Source organism: Podarcis liolepis (assembly GCF_965112155.1).
Source record: "Podarcis liolepis genome assembly, chromosome: 2".
Lineage (NCBI taxonomy): Eukaryota > Metazoa > Chordata > Lepidosauria > Squamata > Lacertidae > Podarcis > Podarcis liolepis.
Genome location: NC_139555.1, coordinates 109,621,043 through 109,642,019, shown reverse-complemented (window position 1 = coordinate 109,642,019; position 20,977 = coordinate 109,621,043). Strand labels below are relative to the sequence as shown.

General features: G+C 48.2%; 2 protein-coding genes across 3 annotated transcripts in view; one reads left to right on the top strand and one right to left on the bottom strand.

Annotated features, from left to right (window-relative positions):
- The window catches only part of LOC310701812 (uncharacterized protein), a 69,689-nt gene that overhangs the window by 649 nt on the left and 48,063 nt on the right, over window positions 1-20,977 (top strand). The gene's annotated exons all lie outside the window — the stretch shown is intronic.
- The window catches only part of LOC310701137 (uncharacterized protein), a 69,502-nt gene that overhangs the window by 39,336 nt on the left and 9,189 nt on the right, over window positions 1-20,977 (bottom strand). Inside the window, exon 2 of one of the 2 annotated variants that reach the window (XM_083491470.1) lies at window positions 14,299-16,441. In XM_083491470.1, the coding sequence (XP_083347596.1) occupies window positions 14,299-16,352 (2,054 nt within the window). In that variant the 5' untranslated portion in view covers window positions 16,353-16,441. Of the gene's footprint in view, window positions 1-9,608; window positions 16,442-20,977 lie in introns of those variants that run through there. The other variant, XM_083491471.1, reaches the window with a different exon arrangement.

Sequence of the window (20,977 nt, the reverse complement as noted above, 5' to 3'; positions counted from 1 at the left end):
GGATTCCTGCATTGAAGGCGGTTGGACTAGACGACTCTCAGGGTGCCCTTCCATCTCTATGATTCTAACAGGGACTAGATGGGCTTGATCAAACTACAGGGGTCTTCATGTGATCTGTGTGTGCATGCAGACGAATGTTTTTCTCTCTGTGTGTGTGTGTGTGAGAGAGAGAGAGAGAGAACACCTTCAGGGAGAGGCCCCTGTCTCTTCTTTGCAACGAGGATGAATCAGCTGCAATACCCCACACTTGACCCACTGGATTCTGTATATTCTTTCCTTCCACTTCCAAATTTGTAATGGTGTTAAATTTTTGTCTTTTTTTCATTTGCCAGGCTAACAATTTTCCCACATTTATTAGCCGATTCAAATGTCTTTTGTCTCATCTGTTTAATTTTCCACTCTATTTCCTGATTCATCATTTTCATATATTGAACTTGATGTAGCTTTATTTCTCTCAGAATCTCTTGTGACTTTGGTTTCGCTCTCAGTTTCTTCTCGCCTTCTTTTATTTTCTCCAAAATTTTATCTTTTTTCTCATTTTGAGTTCTCTTCTTTATTGCATTCTGTTGAATCAGAAACCCCCTCATAACCGCTCTGCTTGTGTCCCAGATTACTCTTTTTTCAACGGTAGTATTCATATTTATCTCAAAATAATCTCTCAAAGTTTTTTGGGCCTTCTTGGTAACCTCTTCGTCTCTAAACAAGGTGTCATTCATCCTCCATCTGAAGGAGCCAATCGGTGTTAGTTTCATCTCCATTTTCACAGAATTATGGTCGGAGCAAGTTATAGGACAAATTTCCACTTTTCTAGTCTTTGGAGCCAGTCCTCTAGTTATCCAAATTTGGTCAATTCTTGTCCATGTCATTTTGGCTTCAGAGAAGAAAGTTCCCTCTCTACCCAAGGGGTTCTTTGTTCTCCAAATGTCAACTAAGGCCATATTGTCAGTCATCTCAAAAAAGGTTTTTGGTAGTCTGCCGTCCTTGGTAACTACCTGTCTCTGTGCCTTGTCCATATTTGTAGATACCACTCCATTCATATCTCCCATCTTGATGATATAATAGTCCAGATAGTCCAACAAGGTCTCATGCAACTTTTTAAAGAATTCAGATTTCCCCTCATTTGGTGCATAAACTCCTACTATCAAAAATTTCTCTCCTTGTGTTTGAATTTCAATTGCCACAAATCTTCCTTGATCATCTTTGAAGATAAATTTCGGTGATAGGCTCTCTTTTGCATAAATCACTACTCCTCTCTTTTTAACCTTGTCCGATGAGATAAACTCTTGACCCAATCTTTTATTGATCAATACTTTTCTGTGTAGCCTTATCACATGTGTTTCCTGTAAACAAATCAAGTCCAATTGCTCGGAGAGCTTTCACTATGGCACGGTTTCAAACATTGCCAACTGCTTACCTGACCGGTAGATACACAAAAACCCCAGTAGAACATCGTCTATGTCCTTGCCTTATGAAAACTAAAGAGGATCTTACACATTACTTCCTCTATTGCCCCATTTACTCGGGCTTTAGAGACGCATTGCTGCAAATTATACCCAACTCTATAACCAGTCCTGAAGATAGAGTAAAATTTTTGTTAGTTAATGCAAACCCACGCATTACCCATGTGGTAGCGGTCTTGGTGATGAAGGCCATGAAAGCCAGGAAAAGATTTATGGACGACAATGTAAAGACCCCATCATCGTCTGTTTAACTCGCTGCTCGTTTTCCCTCCTTTTCTATCTTGTGGGAAGAAGGTTTTGTTGGCATAGTATGTGTCAGGGCTGCCACTCAGTCCCAGCTCACATAGGACCACGTTAGCCAGAGTTCAGGTTAAAAGAGTCTTTATTGGATTACAGGTTCCATTTCCAAACTGCAATGTGCAGCCCTTCTTCTTCTAGGTCAGACCGGCGAAGACCCGTCTGAGTCTCCGCCTCTAGCACACCAGCTTAATACCCTAGCCTTGCTCCACCTCCTGCGCCTTTCCTTCCGTCTCTGGGTCCTTTTGCCCCCCGGGGTCTCTTCTTTCCTACTCTCTTCTGACGCGGACCCCCCTGACCCTTCCGCCTCCTTGCGGCGGGCTTTGGGACCTGGCTCACTCTCTGGGCTGCTTACTGCGCCAGCTTCCGCTACATTTGAACTTGGCGCGCGCGCCCAACTCTCAACCTTCCTCTTGATCGTTTCGTCGCTCCCCGAGGTGGGCGTGACTACTCCTGACTCATGCCCTCCCTCCTTCTGAAAGCCTCCGGAACCCGATATCTGCTCCCCTTTCTCCCCGCTGCTCCCGGCTGGGTACGTGGGTCCCGATCTCCAACTGCTGCTCTCTGATCCCCCTCTGGACCCTTCTTCCTGGGGTGTCCCCCTGTTTTCCCCCCTTGCTCTGACCGCTGGCACTCCCTTCTGGGAATCCTCGGACTCACTGGATAAGCTCGGCGATCTCGGTTCGTCATCCCCACTCATCTTTCCTTCGTATTCCTCCCCCTCGCTCTCTGTCTCCTCCCTTCTCTGCGTCTCTGCTCCTGAACCCCTGACATCCATCCCCCCCTCGAAGCCCCCCCTTCCCCCCTCCCCGCTTTCAAGGGTGGTTGCTGGGTGCTCCATCATCACAGGAGTGAATGCCGGATACAGTTCGCTCCTCGTCGCTGGCCGCCAACTGAAGATCTCCGAGTCTTCCTCCTTGCGTTCGTCAACGTTGAGCTGCTCCGCCTCCATTTCAGTGCCGCCGTGCTCGAAACCGAGATCCTCCCCGCACACGTCCATGTCAGTCTCTGCGTCGGTCGCTTGACCTGGCATCTCCAGCCACCTCCGGCGCCACTGCTCCTCTGGCCGATCGTCCCACCAATACGAGGTGTCGGACGCCGAACCCTCCGGTGACCCCTCTGGGGAACGTGTGCGCTGTGCGGGCTCCCCGTCCGAGTCGAAGCCATGGAACGTGCTGGAGGAAAGTGTGGGTGTGAACAACCAGTCGTCGAAGAAGCCTGCTGGCATGGGTCTGTGTGGGAAAAGGGCATGAAACTCGTCCTTGAGCAGGGGTTCCTCCAGAGCATAGTCTGGCACCCAGCTATTAGCACTGGCCCGGGTGCCCCCTCTGGCTAGGAGGTATTCCACTCCGTCTTCCCCCCATCTGGAGTCCAAAATCTCCGTGACTTCGTTGATGGGGTCCTGCTGTGGCAATCTCCCCGCCTCCGTCCGCTCCTGAGACGGACTCGGTGCTGTTCCTGGTTCCTGGAACCTGTGAGGTGTCCTGTAGGGAGTGAGCACCGACCTGTGGAACACCGGATGCATCCTGGAACCCTCCGGTAGCACCAGCCTGAAAGCTACTGGGTTGATCTGCGCTTCGACTTGGTATGGACCGAGTTGCTTGTGCCCCAACTTCTTTTTGGCTAACGATCTGGTCGGCACTGCGTGGGCTGCCAACCAGACCCAGTCTCCCACTCTGATCTCTTCACCAACCCGCCTGTGCTTGTCCGCTTGCACCTTGTATGCGTGCTTCGCTAGCTCCAGCTGCCGTCGGAGTTGATCGTGGACCTCCTGCAACTCAGACGCGAAAGCGTCCGCCGTCTGCGGTTCCCCTTCCCCCACTCTGTCCAGTCCCGGGAAGGTTCTGGGATTCCTCCCATTGTTGGCGAAGAACGGCGTCACCCCTGTGGACACGTGCTTCGTGTTGTTGTAGGCGAACTCGGCGAGCGGCAGGTAATCCACCCACGTCGCAGGCTGTTGATTGGCATAGCATCTCAGGTACTGCTGCATGATGGCATTGACCCTCTCCGCTTGCCCGTTGGTCTGCGGGTGTCTCGCTGATGTCAGGTTGATCTTGACGTTCAGGAAGCCCATCAGCTTCTGCCAGAAATTCGAGATGAACTGGCGACCGCGGTCGGACAGTATAGACCGCGGCAGCCCGTGCACTTTGAACACGTGATCTATGAACAGTTTGGCTGTTTGTTCTGCCGTGGCCACCTTCGCACACGGTATGAAGTGTGTCATCTTGGTGAACAAGTCCACCACCACTAGTACAGCTGTCTTGCCTCTCGAGCTGGGTAGATCCGTGACAAAGTCCAGGGCCACCCTCTCCCACGGTTCAAACGGCGTTTGCAGCGGTTCCAGCAGTCCCGCCGGTGGTTTGTGCACCGGTTTGGCCCTCTGGCAGGTGTCGCACCTCGCGACGTAGTCCGCGACTTCCCCTCTCAGTCTGGGCCACCAAAAGTCCCTTGCGACTAATTCCACCGTTTTTTCCGTGCCAAAGTGCCCGGCCGTGGGTGCGTCGTGCAACTGCTGCAGTACCTTGGCGCGAAGTTCATCTCCCGGCACGTAGATGGCCCCTTTACGTAAGAGCAAGCCGTCCCGTATCTGGAACTCGTCGCTCTTCGCCGTGCCCTTGTGCACCTCGGCCATCGCCTGCGCGAATGAGTCGTCCTGCAACGCCCGCCGCACCGCATCCAGGTCTACTGTGGCTGAAGCGCACGCCCACGCTGCTGGCGCGAAGATGTGCATGGCTGCCGCTGGCGTCGCCTCTTCGAGGTATTGCGGTTTTCGGGACAGTGCATCCGCCATGATATTGGTGTCGCCTGGGACGTACTCTATTCGGAAATCGAAGTCAGCAAAGAACTCCGCCCAACGTATCTGCCTCTGGTTCAGGAACTTCGCCGTGCGCCAGATTCTTGTGGTCCGTGCAGACCTGCACCGTGTGCTTGGCGCCGATCAGGAAGTGTCTCCACGCCTTGAAGGCTGCATGAATGGCAAGCAACTCCCTGTCCCAGATGGTGTAGTTCTGCTCCGACTTGGTGAGCTTTCTGGAGTAGAACGCTCCCGGCCTCCAGACCCCCTGTGGGTCCCTCTGCAGCAGGACAGCTCCCACTGCTCTATCGGACGCGTCTGTCTCTACCCGCATCGGTCTGCTGGGGTCGATATGCAGCAGTTGCACTTCCGACGCGAAGAGACGCTTGAGTGCCTGAAAGGACTGCTCCGCCTGCTCCGTCCAGATGAATTTCTTTTTCTTGGAGCTTAGCGGGTCCGTAATAGCCGCCGTCTGCATCGCGAACCCTTTGATAAACTTGCGATAGAAGTTGGCGAAGCCGACAAACCGCTGGACCTCCTTCCGGTTGCGCGGGCTCTTCCAATCCAACACCGCTCGAACCTTGGCGCTGTCCATGGCTAGCCCCTTGTCCGACAACTTGTAACCCAAGAAATCCACCTCCTTCGTGTCGAACTGGCACTTCTCCAGTTTGGCGTACAGTCTATGCTGCTGCAACCTCTCCAGCACCTCCCGAACATCTTGGTCATGCGCTTGCTGCGACTCGGAGAATATCAGGATGTCATCCAGAAAGCAGACGCACTTCTTGTAGAGGAGTCCCGCCAACACATGATGCATGAAAGCTTGAAAACAGTGAGAACCGTTTTGCAATCCAAACGGCATCACTCTGTACTCGTAGGTGCCCAGAGGCGTGAACATGGCTGTCTTCCACTCATCGCCCTCCCTCATGCGGATGAGATTGTATGCCCCTCGCAGGTCCAACTTGGTAAACACGCATCCCTTGCGCACCGTCGCCAGTAGGTCGTCAATCCTGGGCATGGGGAAATCAGAGGGCTTGGTCATCTTGTTCAAGAGGCGAAAATCCACCACCAGCCTTTTTTGGGGCGTGTCCTTCTTCTTCACAAAGAAAACAGGACTGCCCCCTACTGCCCTGGACTCCCGGATGAAACCGCGCTCCAAATTGTGATCTATGAACTGTTTGAGTTCCTGTAGTTCATCCTCCGACATGGAATACAGCTTCCCCTTCGGTAGCGTCGCCCCTGGTAGGAGGTCAATCTTGCAGTCATATTGCCTGTGCGGTGGTAACTTGTCTGCCTCCTTCTCGCAGAAGACCTCCAGAAAGTCTGCGTATTTGTGGGGGACTGCTTGCAACGTTCCCAACTGCAGTTGTGATTCCTCCTCCTCTCCCTCCTGTTCGGGCAGGATGCAGTGTTCTGCGCAGTAAGAGGAGCCGAAGATCAGCTGTCGCTGGTACCAAGCCAGTGTCGGACTGTGCCTGTCCAGCCAACTCATGCCCAACACAATGGGTGTGTCCGACAGGCGGGTGACGTTAAAACTGATGACTTCCCTGTGGTTGCCAAGGCGCATCACCATTGGCGGCGTTTGCCTCACCACCTGCCCCCCCAGCAACTCTCTACCATCCACTGTGACGACTTGCAGGGGCAGAGTGGCCGGTAATAGCTGTATAGCGTGCTGCTCCACAAAATCCTGTGCTATAAAGTCTGCGTTGCTTCCAGAATCCACAGAAAGCGGCACTTCGATAGTGACGCCATCGGGCAGCTGGAGAGATGCTGTGAGTTGCACTACTGGTTTGGGTGGGAGGGGGTCCGTGGGTTGCAAGATCGCTGGGGACTGCTTCAGTGATGCGTCTGGCTGGGCCCCAGTGCCTCTGTCTCCAGCCAGACATCGTCGTTTCCCTGCTGTTGTTCGCTGTGTTGCGTGGCCGCTTTCACCTTTGCGGAGGCTGCAGTGTGCTTGGAGCTCCTCTGGGGACACTCTTTCGCCAAGTGTTGAGAGCTGTCGCATATATAACACTTCCTGGTCCCTCTAGGAGGTTTAGTCTTGACTGCCGCCGGTGCAGGGGCTCTGGTAGCTGACTGAGCCCTGGCGCCTCCCACCTCCATAGGTTCCACTCCCCCTCCTGGCGGAGGTGTGGATTGCGCACGCGCAGCTTCCCTGGGAACGAAAGAGAAACTTCTCGCTGCTTCGCGCCCTCCACGTCCTTCGTCTCTGCACCATGGACGTTCTTCCAGCCTCACCCCCACAGTCAGCGCCCTTTGGACCACCTCCTGCGTGCTCCGGGGCCTCTCCCCCCTCGCAATTTCGTCTTTAACAGCACTGCTCAAACCCTCCCAGAAGAGGTCTCTGACTGGGGGCGAATCCCGGTCCCATTCCAAGGCACTGACCAGCGCAAAAAAGCGGGCGTGATACTGGCGTACGCTCGCCCTCCCTTGTTTCAGTCCATGAATCTCCCGCCGGGCAAGATCCACGTCAATGGTAGATAAAAAGCACGCATCCATCGCTTTGATAAAGGCATCTGCATTCTGAAGCGCCGGATCTTTATCCCTCCACAAATTGCGTAGCCACGCTTTCGCATCCCCATGCAAATGGGATAGTATAAACCCCACTTTCTCTTCCTCATCCCTAAAGTCTTTCGCCAGCAGTTGCAGTGCACACATTACGTCTGCTCGAAAATTGGGGTACTGTTGTAAATTCCCATCGAAGTGAGCCACAAGCCCTCCTGCTCTCCGTGCCAACCCAACCCCCTCCGGTCTGGGTCCTGGCTGCCCATGCTTAACCAATGCTTCAAACCTGGCGTGGAGATCTCTGTAGGCGGCTGCCGCATCCTCCTCCCTTTTCTTGGATACCTGTACCTCCGCGTTCAATTGGGTCACTGCCTGTTGCAGCGCTGAAATTTTCTCTGCTTCCGTCATCTCTGCCAACCGTTGTGAGCTCGCTCCCAAACACCAATTTCCTCCTCTCGCTGCTTCTGCCTCCGCTGCGAGGTATCAGGTGTCCGAAGCTTTAATGAGACGGGTCTTACTGTCAGGGCTGCCACTCAGTCCCAGCTCACATAGGACCACGTTAGCCAGAGTTCAGGTTAAAAGGGTCTTTATTGGATTACAGGTTCCATTTCCAAACTGCAATGTGCAGCCCTTCTTCTTCTAGGTCAGACCGGCGAAGACCCGTCTGAGTCTCCGCCTCTAGCACACCAGCTTAATACCCTAGCCTTGCTCCACCTCCTGCGCCTTTCCTTCCGTCTCTGGGTCCTTTTGCCCCCCGGGGTCTCTTCTTTCCTACTCTCTTCTGACGCGGACCCCCCTGACCCTTCCGCCTCCTTGCGGCGGGCTTTGGGACCTGGCTCACTCTCTGGGCTGCTTACTGCGCCAGCTTCCGCTACATTTGAACTTGGCGCGCGCGCCCAACTCTCAACCTTCCTCTTGATCGTTTCGTCGCTCCCCGAGGTGGGCGTGACTACTCCTGACTCATGCCCTCCCTCCTTCTGAAAGCCTCCGGAACCCGATATCTGCTCCCCTTTCTCCCCGCTGCTCCCGGCTGGGTACGTGGGTCCCGATCTCCAACTGCTGCTCTCTGATCCCTCTCTGGACCCTTCTTCCTGGGGTGTCCCCCTGTTTTCCCCCCTTGCTCTGACCGCTGGCGCTCCCTTCTGGGAATCCTCGGACTCACTGGATAAGCTCGGCGATCTCGGTTCGTCATCCCCACTCATCTTTCCTTCGTATTCCTCCCCCTCGCTCTCTGTCTCCTCCCTTCTCTGCGTCTCTGCTCCTGAACCCCTGACAGTATGTAATGAATTTTAATATTTTTTAACTACTGTAGTGTTGATTTTTGTGCACAGGCATGGTCCTCACAATAAACGGATTTGATTTTGAATAAATGAAAGACTTTTTTCCTTTTCTGCGGGGAGTTAAAACCATTAATGTTCCAACTTAATAGTTGCAGAGCCATGATGTAGTTACTTTGCTTTTCCTCCAACTGCACCCAGTGTTTGTTCTTGTTCTGTCGGTGGTATCACTTTCTCTGAGTTGTCCAATCCAAAAGGTAGTGTTGCTATGTCTAGTATTCCTGTTTTTAGTGCTCTTGGCTCTTCTCCAGATTCTTTCTGCAGGTCTTCTCCGTGATCTTTCAAAAATCTTTCTTTATCGTCCACTGATCCTATTTTTATCTTTCTTCCTTTAAAGCTGAAGGATAGGCCTTGGGGAAATTCCCACCTGAAAACAATTCTATTACTTCTTAGCAGGGCAACCAGATCTCCGTAGCTGGACCTAAGATCCAGAAGGTATTTCGGGATGTCTTTAAATATCTCCACCCTGTTCTCCCCCCCCCTCCAAGCCTAAAAGCACTTATTATCTTAAAGTTTTGATTCTCAGAATCTAGGTTCCAAAAGTCTGCAAATTCCTGCATAAGTCACTTAGGTTGTCTTTCTCAAGTTCAGGTACGGCCCTGATCCTCAAGTTCGTTTGTTTTTCCTTCAATTCAATCATAGACAACATCGACCTATGGTCCTCGAGTTGCCTACATATCGGTGGTGTCTTCTCCTCTACAGCAACTGCTTTTTCCTTTGCTTCTTCAGCTGTCTTTCGGGTCAAAGTAGATTCCTGCAGCAATTTCTCAATAGTTTCTGTATTAGTATTCACCTTCTGTCCCAAGTTATTAATGTTTGTAGTGTTTTGATCAATTTTAGTTGATGCTTCAGCTACTTGTTAACTTAATTTTTCCAAAGATTCATTAATTTTGCCTAATGCCAGAGCTAAAACATCTTCAGATGCCATTCCTTTTGACTTAAGTTTTTTTATAAGAAATTATATAAAAACAAAACAGCAATACAAACACAAACAAAAACAAGTATAATTTCAATCCCTTATTTTCTTGTAACTTACTTCCCCGACCTCCTCATACCTCCCCTTTCTGTATTCCAATTTCTAATTATCAATTGAGCAAATCCTCTCCCTTATTTTTCATTTTATTTTTAACCTTTCTTTTCTTTTTACATGATCATTACAGCTGAAAACCACTTAACTTCTAAACCAACGTCATTCTAACATTCATTAATTTTGCAATGTTTCCTAAGATAATCCTTAAATTTTTTCCAATCTTCTTCCACCGTCTCTCTTTCCTGGTCTCGGATTCTGCCAGTCCCATATAGTCTATCACCTTCATCTGCCATTCTTCCAAGGTGGGTAGATCTTGTGTCGTCCAATACTTTGCGATGAGTATTCTTGCTGCTGTTGTAGCATACATAAAAAAAGTTCTATACTTCTTTGACACCACTTGGCCGACCATACCCAGGAGAAAGGCCTCTGGTTTCTTCAGAAAGGTATATTTAAATACCTTTTTCATTTCATTATATATCATTTCCCAGAAAGCCTTAATCTTTGGGCACGTCCACCAAAGGTGAAAGAATGTACCTTCATTTTCTTTACATTTCCAACATTTATCATCAGGTAAGTGGTAAATTTTTGCGAGCTTGACTGGGGTCATGTACCACCTATAAATCATTTTCATAATATTCTCTCTTAGGGCATTACATGCCGTAAATTTCATACCAGTGGTCCACAACTTTTCCCAGTCAGCAAACATAATGTTATGACCAATATCTTGTGCCCACTTAATCATGGCTGATTTAACCGTTTCATCCTGCGTATTCCATTTCAACAGCAAGTTATACATTTTTGACAAATTCTTAGTTTTGGGTTCTAACATTTCTGTTTCCAATTTTGATTTTTCCACCTGGAAGCCAATTTTTCTGTCCAACTTATAAGCCTCCGTTATTTGATAATAGTGACTTTATCTTTTAATTTCTCAAAACTCTGCAATTTCAGTTTGTCCCCTTCTTGTTCCAAAATTTCCCAATATTTCGGCCATTTGGACTCCATATTAAGCCTTTTCAGAGCCTTTGCCTCCATTGGTGACAACCACCTTGGGGTTTTGTTTTCCAGCAAGTCTTTATATTTAATCCAGACATTATACAATGCTTTCCTGACAATATGATTTTTAAAAGCTTTATGAGCTTTAACCTTGTCATACCACAAATATGCATGCCACCCAAAAATATTGTTAAAGCCTTCTAAATCCAAAATGTCTGTGTTCTCAAGAAGCAGCCAATCTTCCAACCAGCAGAAAGCTGCTGATTCATAGTAGAGTTTAAAGTCTGGCAGGGCAAATCCCCCCCTTTCCTTTGCATCAGTTAAAATCTTAAATTTTATTCTAGGTTTCTTGCCCTGCCAGACAAATTTAGAAATATCTTTCTGCCACTTCTTGAAACAGTCCATCTTGTCCACAATTTGCAATGTTTGAAACAAAAACAACATTCTAGGCAATACATTCATCTTAATAGCCGCAATTTGACCAGACAAGGAAAGCTTCAAATTTGACCAAATTTCTAAGTCTTTTTTCACTTCTGTCCAACATTTCTCATAATTATCTTTAAATAAATTCACATTTTTAGCTGTCATGTTAATCCCCAAATATTTCACTTTCTTAACCACAGTTAAACCTGTCTCATTCTGAAACCTCTCTTTTTCAATAGGTGTTAAATTTTTCTCTAATACCTTAGTTTTTAACTTATTCAATTTAAATCCTGCTACTTGACCAAACTTTTGAATTAATTCTAAGACCCTTTTAGTACTAGATTCTGGCTCTTGTAATGTAAGTACCAGATCATCTGCAAATGCTCTCAGTTTGTACTGTTTAGCTCCGACCTGTACCCCTTTAACCAGCTGATCCCTTCTAATCATGTTCAGCAAAATCTCCAGGACTGATATAAAAAGTAATGGGGAGATTGGGCACCCCTGACGTGTCCCTTTTTCTATCTTAAATTCTTCCGTAACCACATTGTTTACAATTAGCTTAGCTTTTTGTTCAGAGTATATTGCACCTATACCATTTTCAAACCCTTGGCCTACCCCCATCCCCTGGAGATTCTTCCTCATAAAACTCCAAGAAATATTGTCAAAGGCTTTCTCCGCATCCACAAATATCAAAACTGCTTTAGTGTTTATATTCACTTCTAACTTTTCCAAAATGTCAATTATATTCCTTACAATATCTGACAAACGTCTTCTCGGGAGAAAGCCCGCTTGGTCTCTATGAATCTCCTCCTTTTGACTTAAGTTGAACAGATGCTGCCCCTGGTGGTGCAGAAGGGCCAGATGCTGATGCTCTTCGCTGCTGCCATGATTTACCAGACCTTGTTGTTTTTTCTTGAAGCAAGTCTATTTTTTCTCTTCCATCTGCCATAACACTTTAACTGGAGCCCAAGGTTGATCCCACGGCCAGAGTTTGTTTTGAAGTGGAAAATTCCCCTGGCCAGTTGTAACAATTTCAAACTTTCTCCAGGGGGACACAGTAACAGTCAATACTTGTTGCATTAAAATAACTCTTTCTAGTCCCCCATTTAACAAAATAAGCAACAGTTTCAATTTCAGTTAGTTTTCTGTTACCTTAAAATCAGGAGAAACCAGTCAGAAACAACCTATCTCTCTTGCAGAGTTAGCTGTCAAAAATTACATTGTCCATAAGCAGCGCGCTTCACAATGCGGCAATCTTATTGTCCATTGGCAGCCTGTTTCCAGGCTTTAAGCGGTGGACTTTTGTTTCCTTTCCTCTCTTTTTGCAGGAAAATTTACTTCTCCCTTCCCCCCCCTCTCCTGCAACCAAGGGAGGGAGATCTCTTGTATTGATGTTAAGATTATAGTCCTTTTCAGTCGACTTTCCAGGTCTTAGCTTAGAAGTTCTTTGCTTTGATCTGTTAACAAGAAGCGGAAGGCGAACTTCCTGTTTAAACCTTCCCACTTCGGTGCCAAATTAAACCTTTGTTTCCCTTATTTTCAGATCTTCAGTTTTAACCTACTCACAGGTAGTTGTTTTGATGGCCGAATCGTCACAGGAAAAAAGTCCGGCAACAGCTGTGCGGCTTCGCTCCACGGAAGAAGGAGTTGGCTCTCAGCACCGCACCGCTCACCCCGTTCGCTCCGGAGCCCGTAGTCGGGTTCCCTTGCAAATTGGGGGGGGTGCTGAAGGTGCCTGCCGAGTCCCACGGTCACAGGCTTCACCCACCTGTGATTTTTAGAGGGGTCCCTGCTTCGCTGTAGCGGCAAGACCCAATTTCCGCAGAGCTAAATCCTTCAAAGTTAGAGGGAATCCGCCATTACCGATGGCGCCGACCCCGGACGTCGAATCTTCTCATGAGGTGGCCAAAGTATTGCAGCCTCAGCTTCACGATCTGTCCTTCCAATGAGCACTCAGGGCTAATTTCCTTAAGAATGGATGCGTTTGCATAGACATGCAAATTTTTTAATGAATAAAGAATATTATTTTTTTAAAAAAAGGTTGCAATCAACTTAACATATGCGATACACGCGCTTCGCTCTAATGCCTTCTGAATTAACTTGCACTCCAAGACAAAGGGATACACTCCTGCTAAATGCACACTCGCTGATTACAGGCGCATACTTGGGAGAAAGAACTAGCCTTGCAAGGAAAAAGAAGCATCCCCTCTACTTCTCTTCCCTTCTCCCCTCGCCCCCACCCAAGGGCCAGGCCCATGCTTGCTCCCCTAAAACAAAATCTAACCAGGGACCCAGCTGAGGAGAGCTGCACTGAGGCGCATTCGTGGGAGCCTCCCTTTGAATCTTCCCGGGAGCAGGAGGACTGTATAGATTTGGACCAGTAGTTTGCAGAGGAACAGTTCAGAAGGCAGAAGATGGGAAATACTGGATAATGCTTTTATTATAGCTTTTTTATTATTTCTGTACCCCCTTGCTAACCAAATAATTTTATACATATGAAAAGCAAATCTTGGATTGAGAAGATAATGGTTTGTAAAGAAGAAAAGGGTTTGTTTTTTTTAAAAAAAAATTGTTTCTCTGTTCTAAAATTTGGTTTTAATGTAAAGTGTGTCAATATATTTGGCTTTGTTTATAAAGCAGAAGTGACCAGCTGCTCCTGGAATAAAAAATGAGCTCTGTATCAACAAGTTTTACCTATAATTAAAGTTCTAAGAAATGTGAGATTTTCCACCCTTGAGTTTTTGAACTACAACTCCCCATCATTCTTGGCCATATGGGCTGAGGCTTATGGGTGTTGTTTCCCAACATCTGAGGTACCCCATTTCCCTCAAGCAGACAGATGCTGATCCACAAGACAAGGGCAGCCCATCATTTTGGCATTGAAGGGCGGAGGTCAAAACTCAACAGATTCATCACACACCTTGAGCATTCCAGATTCACACTCTCCCCGTTCATCTAGCAACAACTTCCAACTTCTTTTCTACATTTAGTATATGTGACCTTCATTACTTTAATACATATATACGTGTATACAAATTTAAATACCAACACCAAAACATCAAATGGATTCCATGCATTTAAAATTGATTTCCGCCTTTATGAGTTTCTTGATGTGAGGTAAAGAGTGAACCTTGAGTGGAACATTGCATACATTGATATGGCTTTTCACCTGGGTGAATTCGCTCATGAATATTAAGGTCTCCACACTGTCTGAAGTTCTTTCCACACTCCATACATTTAAATGGTTTCTGCCCTGTATGAGTTTGTTGATGTGTTCTAAGACTGCCACTCTGACCGAAGCTCTTTCCACATTCAATGCATTTAAACGGTTTCTCCCCTGTGTGAGTTCGTTGATGTGTTCTAAGACTGCCACTCTGACTGAAGCTCTTTCCACATTCAATGCATTTAAACGGTTTCTCCCCCATGTGAGTTCGTTGATGTCTTCTAAGGGCTCGACTGCACCTGAAGCTCTTTCCACATTCAATGCATTCAAATGGTTTCTCCCCCGTGTGAGTTCGTTGATGTGTTCTAAGGTCTCCACTACGACTAAAGCTCTTTCCACATTCAATGCATTGAAATGGTTTCTCCCCCGTGTGAGTTTGTTGATGTCTTCTAAGGTTTCGACTTTCACTGAAGCTCTTTCCACATTCAATGCATTCAAATGGTTTCTCCCCCGTGTGAGTTCGTTGATGTTTTCTAAGGCCTCCACTAGAACTGATGCTCTTTCCACATTCAATGCATTCAAATGGTTTCTCCCCCGTGTGAGTTCGTTGATGTATTCTAAGGCCTCCACTACAACTGAAGCTCTTTCCACATTCAATGCATTCAAATGGTTTCTCCCCCGTGTGAGTTCGTTGATGTATTCTAAAGGCTCCACTACGACTGAAGCTCTTTCCACATTCAATGCATTTAAACGGTTTCTCCCCCGTGTGAGTTCGTTGATGTGTTCTAAGATCTCCACTTTGACTGAAGCTCTTTCCACATTCAATGCATTCAAATGGTTTCTCCCCTGTGTGAGTTCGCTGATGTATTCTGTGAGTTCGTTGATGTATTCTAAGGGCTCCACTAGAACTCAAGCTCTTTCCACATTCAATGCATTCAAATGGTTTCTCCCCTGTGTGAGTTCGCTGATGTGTTGTAAGGCCTCCACTACAACTGAAGCTCTTTCCACATTCAATGCATTCAAATGGTTTCTCCCCCGTGTGAGTTCGTTGATGTGTTCTAAGGCGTCCACTATGACTGAAGCTCTTTCCGCACTCAATACATTTAAATGGTTTCTCCCCCGTGTGAGTTCGCTGATGTGTTCTAAGGTCTCCACTACGACTGAAGCTCTTTCCGCACTCAATGCATTCAAACGGTTTCTCCCCCGTGTGAGTTCGTTGATGTATTCCAAGGTCTCCACTACGACTGAAGCTCTTTCCACATTCAATGCATTCAAATGGTTTCTCCCCTGTGTGAGTTTGTTGATGTGTTCTAAGGGCTGCATTCTGTCTGAAGCTCTTTCCACATTCAATGCATTCAAATGGTTTCTCCCCTGTGTGAGTTCGTCGATGTATTCTAAGGTTTCGACTTTCACTGAAGCTCTTTCCACACTCAATGCATTCAAACAGTTTCTCCCCTGTGTGAGTTCGTTGATGTGTTCTAAGGGCCGCATTCTGTCTGAAGCTCTTTCCACATTCTATGCATTCAAATGGTTTCTCCCCTGTGTGAGTTCGTTGGTGTATTCCAAGACTGTCACTACGACTGAAGCTCTTTCCACATTCAATGCAATTAAATGGTTTCTCCCCTGTGTGAGTTCGTTGATGTGTTCTAAGGGCTGAATTCTGTCTGAAGCTCTTTCCACATTCAATGCAATTAAATGGTTTCTCCCCTGTGTGAGTTCGTTGATGTGTTCTAAGGGCTGCATTCTGTCTGAAGCTCTTTCCACATTCAATGCATTCAAATGCTTTCTCCCCTGTGTGAGTTCGTCGATGTATTCTAAGGTTTCGACTTTCACTGAAGCTCTTTCCACATTCAATGCAATTAAATGGTTTCTCCCCTGTGTGAGTTCGTCGATGTATTCTAAGGTTTCGACTTTCACTGAAGCTCTTTCCACATTCAATGCAATTAAATGGTTTCTCCCCTGTGTGAGTTCGTTGATGTGTTCTAAGGGCTGCATTCTGTCTGAAGCTCTTTCCACATTCAGTGCATTGAAATGGTTTCTCCCCCGTGTGAGTTCGTTGATGTCTTCTAAGGTCTCCACTACGACTGAAGCTCTTTCCGCACTCAATACATTTAAATGGTTTCTCCCCCGTGTGAGTTCGTTGATGTGTTCTAAGGTCTCCACTACGACTGAAGCTCTTTCCGCACTCAATACATTTAAATGGTTTCTCCCCCATGTGAGTTCGTTGATGTGTTCTAAGGACTCCAATACAACTTTCACTGAAGTTCTTTTCGCACTCCATGTATTTACATGGATTCTCTCCTGTGTGAGTTTGTTGGTGTATCCTCAGTCTTCCAAAGGGTCTAAAGCACATTCCACATTCCTTGCATTTAAACTGTTTCTTTGTTCTTCCCAATGAATTCACAGATGGCTCCGTAGAATTCTGACCATCGTCTTCCTCACCTGCTTGGGAGTTGGGGGGGGGAGAAAATCCTGTTAGACTTTTAGGAAAGACAATAAATGAACCATCTTCCTCCGTCCATCCTGACTAGGTTTACAGGTTCAGCTTCTTGAGAAGCGCAGAAGCCAAGGCAAGTTGTAACTTCCTGGGAGGAAGGTAGAAGGGATTCTGCTGCCTCTGTAGAAGCTCCTATTGGGCACCCACTTCCCAAGAGCCTCCACCCATTTTCAAACACCTTTGGCAATTCCTTCCGTCTGCCTGTCCCTTCTCCCTTCCTAAGGCTGGCATGGTATGGGCAGGAATGGCCTTGTGCCAGTTGCCCAAAGGGCCACAATAAATGTGATAATGTGTATCTCTGTAAATCCTCGAGTGTGCTTCTAAAACAGAAGTTATGGTAGTCTGTGCTTTATAACTGATTATTTTGCCAGTTGCCGCCCCCCAATTGGGGCAGAAATACAGCTAATAGGAGAATCACAAAGATACAGCTGAAAGCTGGAACATGAGTCGCCACATGATGCAAATGGCTGCATGTAACACAGGTTCCCAACATGCACACCAGCACAATGTCACAGAACGCAGTAGGGATCAGAACATATTCAGCAGAAATTGCCAGTGCTTGTTGCGCATGTGTATTATAATAAAATGAGGCAATGATGAATATCAGGAATACTTGGCTAGTTTAGATGTATTCAAGTCTCCAGGGCCAGATGAACTGCATCCAAGAGTATTAAAAGAACTGGCAGATGTGATCTCAGAACCACTGGCAGTCATCTTTGATAATTCCTGGAGAACATGCGAAGTCCTGGCAGACTGGAGGAGGGCAAATGTTGTCCCTATTTTCAAAAGGGGGAAGAAGAGGACCCAAATAATAACCGCCCAGTAAGTCTGACATCCATACCAGGGAAGATTCTGGAGCAGATCATTAAGAAGAGTTTGGATTTGATACCCCGCCTTTCACTCCCCTTCAGGAGTCTCAAAGCGGCTAACAATCTCCTTTCCCTTCCTCCCCCACAACAAACACTCTGTGAGGTGAGTGGGGCTGAGAGAATTCAAAGAAGTGTGACTGGCCCAAGGTCACCCAGCAGCTGCATGTGGCGGAGCGGAGACGCGAACCCGGTTCCCCAGATTACGTGACTACCGCTTTTAACCACTACACCACACTGGCACTAAGCAAACAGTCTGTGAGCACTTAGAAAGGAATGCTGTGATCACCAATAGTCAGCATGGATTTCTGAAAAATAAGTCATGTCAGACTAACCTGATCTCGTTTTTTTGTCAGAATTACAAGCCTGGTAGATGAAGGGAATGCAGTGGATGTAGCCTACCTTGATTTCAGCAAGGCCTTTGACAAGGTGCCCCATGATATTCTTGTAAAGAAGCTGGTAAAATGCGGTCTTGACTATGCTACCACTCAGTGGATTTGTAACTGGCTGACTGACCGAACCCAAAGGGTGCTCATCAATGGTTCCTCTTCATCCTGGAGAAGAGTGACTAGTGGGGTGCCACAGGGTTCTGTCTTGGGCCCGGTCTTATTCAACATCTTTATCAACGACTTGGATGATGGACTCAAGGGCATCCTGATCAAATTTGCAGATGACACCAAACTGGGAGGGGTGGTTAACACCCCAGAGGACAGGATCACACTTCAAAACGACCTTGACAGATTAGAGAACTGGGCCAAAACAAACAAGATGAATTTTAACAGGGAGAAATGTAAAGTATTGCACTTGGGCAAAATAAATGAGAGGCACAAATACAAGATGGGTGACACCTGGCTTGAGAGCAGTACATGTGAAAAGGATCTAGGAGTCTTGGTTGACCACAAACTTGACATGAGCCAACAGTGTGACGCGGCAGCTAAAAAAGCCAATGCAATTCTGGGCTGCATCAATAGGAGTATAGCATCTAGATCAAGGGAAGTAATAGTGCCACTGTATTCTGCTCTGGTCAGACCTCACCTGGAGTACTGTGTCCAGTTCTGGGCACCACAGTTCAAGAAGGACACTGACAAACTGGAACGTGTCCAGAGGAGGGCAACCAAAATGGTCAAAGGCCTGGAAACGATGCCTTATGAGGAACGGCTAAGGGAGCTGGGCATGTTTAGCCTGGAGAAGAGGAGGTTAAGGGGTGATATGATAGTCATGTTCAAATATATAAAAGGATGTCACATACAGGAGGGAGAAAGGTTGTTTTCTGCTGCTCCAGAGAAGCGGACACAGAGCAATGGATCCAAACTACAAGAAAGAAGATTCCACCTAAACATTAGGAATAACTTCCTGGCAGTAAGAGCTGTTCGACAGTGGAATTTGCTGCCAAGGAGTGTGGTGGAGTCTCCTTCTTTGGAAGTCTTTAATGAGGCTTGACAACCATATGTCAGGAGTGCTCTGATGGTGTTTCCTGCTTGGCAGGGGGTTGGACTCGATGGCCCTTGTGGTCTCTTCCAACTATGATTCTATGATTCTATTCTAGGAACGTGAAACTCCAAAGGGACTTTTTTAAGGAGGCGGGAGATGCAAGAAAAATTTAGATTCTTTTGGCAACAATAAACATTAGAACAAGGAACTGCTGAGCAAAAACAAAAACAGGAGCATGTGCTGAAGTTCTTGCGGAAAGGGGGCGGGGCCTTCAAAGGTCTCATAATCGACCCAAAACAACACAGAGGTCTGCCTGTCAATTGCAGTCCAGTGCTTGGACATCTCTGGTGTATAAGATTGGTTGAAACCGAAATGCTTTGTTTGAAATTATATACAGTGGTACCCCGCAAGACGAATGCCTCGCAAGACGGAAAACCCGCAAGACGAAAGGGTTTTCTGTTTTGGAGGCGCTTCGCAAGACGAATTTCCCTATGGGCTTGCATCGCAAGACGAAAGCCCATAGGGAAATGCTGGCGGTCGGGAGCAAAGACTTTTGCCCACAGCCGGCCTTCAGAAGAGGACCTCTTCTGAAGGCCGGCTGTGGGCAAAAGTCTTTGCTCCCCCCCCCGCCTGCCTTCCCCCCCGCCTGCCCCGTGCGATCTTAAAATGCTGGTGGGCGGGAGTGAAGCGTTCGCTGCCGACCCCCAGCATTTTAAAATCTCCAAGGGGCAGCAGAGAAGTGTCTGTCCCGGGGAGATTTTAAAATGCTGGGGGTCCGGAGCGAAGCGCTGCCGACCCCCAGCATTTTAAAATCTCCCCGCGTCCCGGGAGGTTTTAAAATGCTGGGGGTCGGGAGCGAAGCGCTGCCGACCCCCAGCATTTTAAAATCTCCCCGCGTCCCGGGGAGGTCTTAAAATGCTGGGGGTCGGGAGCGAAGCGCTGCCGACCCCCAGCATTTTAAAATCTCCCCGCGTCCCGGGGAGGTTTTAAAATGCTGGGGGTCGGCAGCGCTTCGCTCCCGACCCCCAGCATTTTAAAACGCTGTTCCGAAGTGGGGCGGGGACACCTGCCCCAGCCGCCCCACTTCGGAAAGCTGTTCTGAAGTGGGGCGGGGGGGCGGGGACACCTGCCCCAGCCGCCCCACTTCGGAAAGCTGTTCCGAAGTGGGGAGGGGGGGCGGGGACACCTTCCCCAGCCGCCCCACTTCGGAAAGCTGTTCCGAAGTGGGGAGGGGGGGCGGGGACACCTGCCCCAGTCGCCCCACTTCGGAAAGCTGTTCCAAAGTGGGGAGGGGGGGCGGGGACACCTGCCCCAGCCGCCCCACTTCGGAAAGCTGTTCCGAAGTGGGGAGGGGGGGCGGGGACACCTGCCCCAGCCGCCCCACTTCGGAAAGCTGTTCCGAAGTGGGGAGGGGGGGCGGGGTCACCTGCCCCAGCCGCCCCACTTCGGAAAGCTGTTCCGAAGTGGGGCGGGGGGCGGGGTCACCTGCCCCAGCCGCCCCACTTCGGAAAGCTGTTCCGAAGTGGGGAGGGGGGCGGGAACACCTTCTGAAGGCGGGCAGGGGGCGAACGTCTTTGTCCCCCCTGCCTGCCTTCCCAGGGGTTTTTAAATCGCCCCGGACAGCGGAGAAGTCATCCGCTGTCCGGGGCGATTTTAAAATGCCGCCCGCCAGCATTTTAAGATCGCCCCGGACAGCGGAGAAGTCCTCCGCTGTCCCAGGGTTTTTTAAAATGCTGGGGGTGGGAAGAAAAGCCCTTGTCCCCCCCCCCCAGCCTTCAGAAGAGGTCCGCGGACAGACTGTCCCCGGACCTGGTCTGAAGGCGGTTTCCCTAGGAACGCATTAATTGATTTTCAATGCATTCCTATGGGAAACCGTGCATTGCAAGACGAAAAAACCGCAAGACGAAGAGACTTGCGGAACGAATTAATTTCGTCTTGCGAGGCACCACTGTAAATACCAATGCCTGGACCACATATGTGGTGGAGGAGTGAGGAAATTAAGAAATTTTGGATAGTAGTACACGAAGAATCAAAGAAGATGTTGAAAATATCAAAAACAAACCAGAGACATATCTCCTTGGATTGACAGAAGATGAGATACCACGGGGGGCAAGAATTTTTCTCTATGCAAGTACAGCTGCTAGAATAGTGATTGCTGCTAGGTGGAAGTCAAAAACTATACCC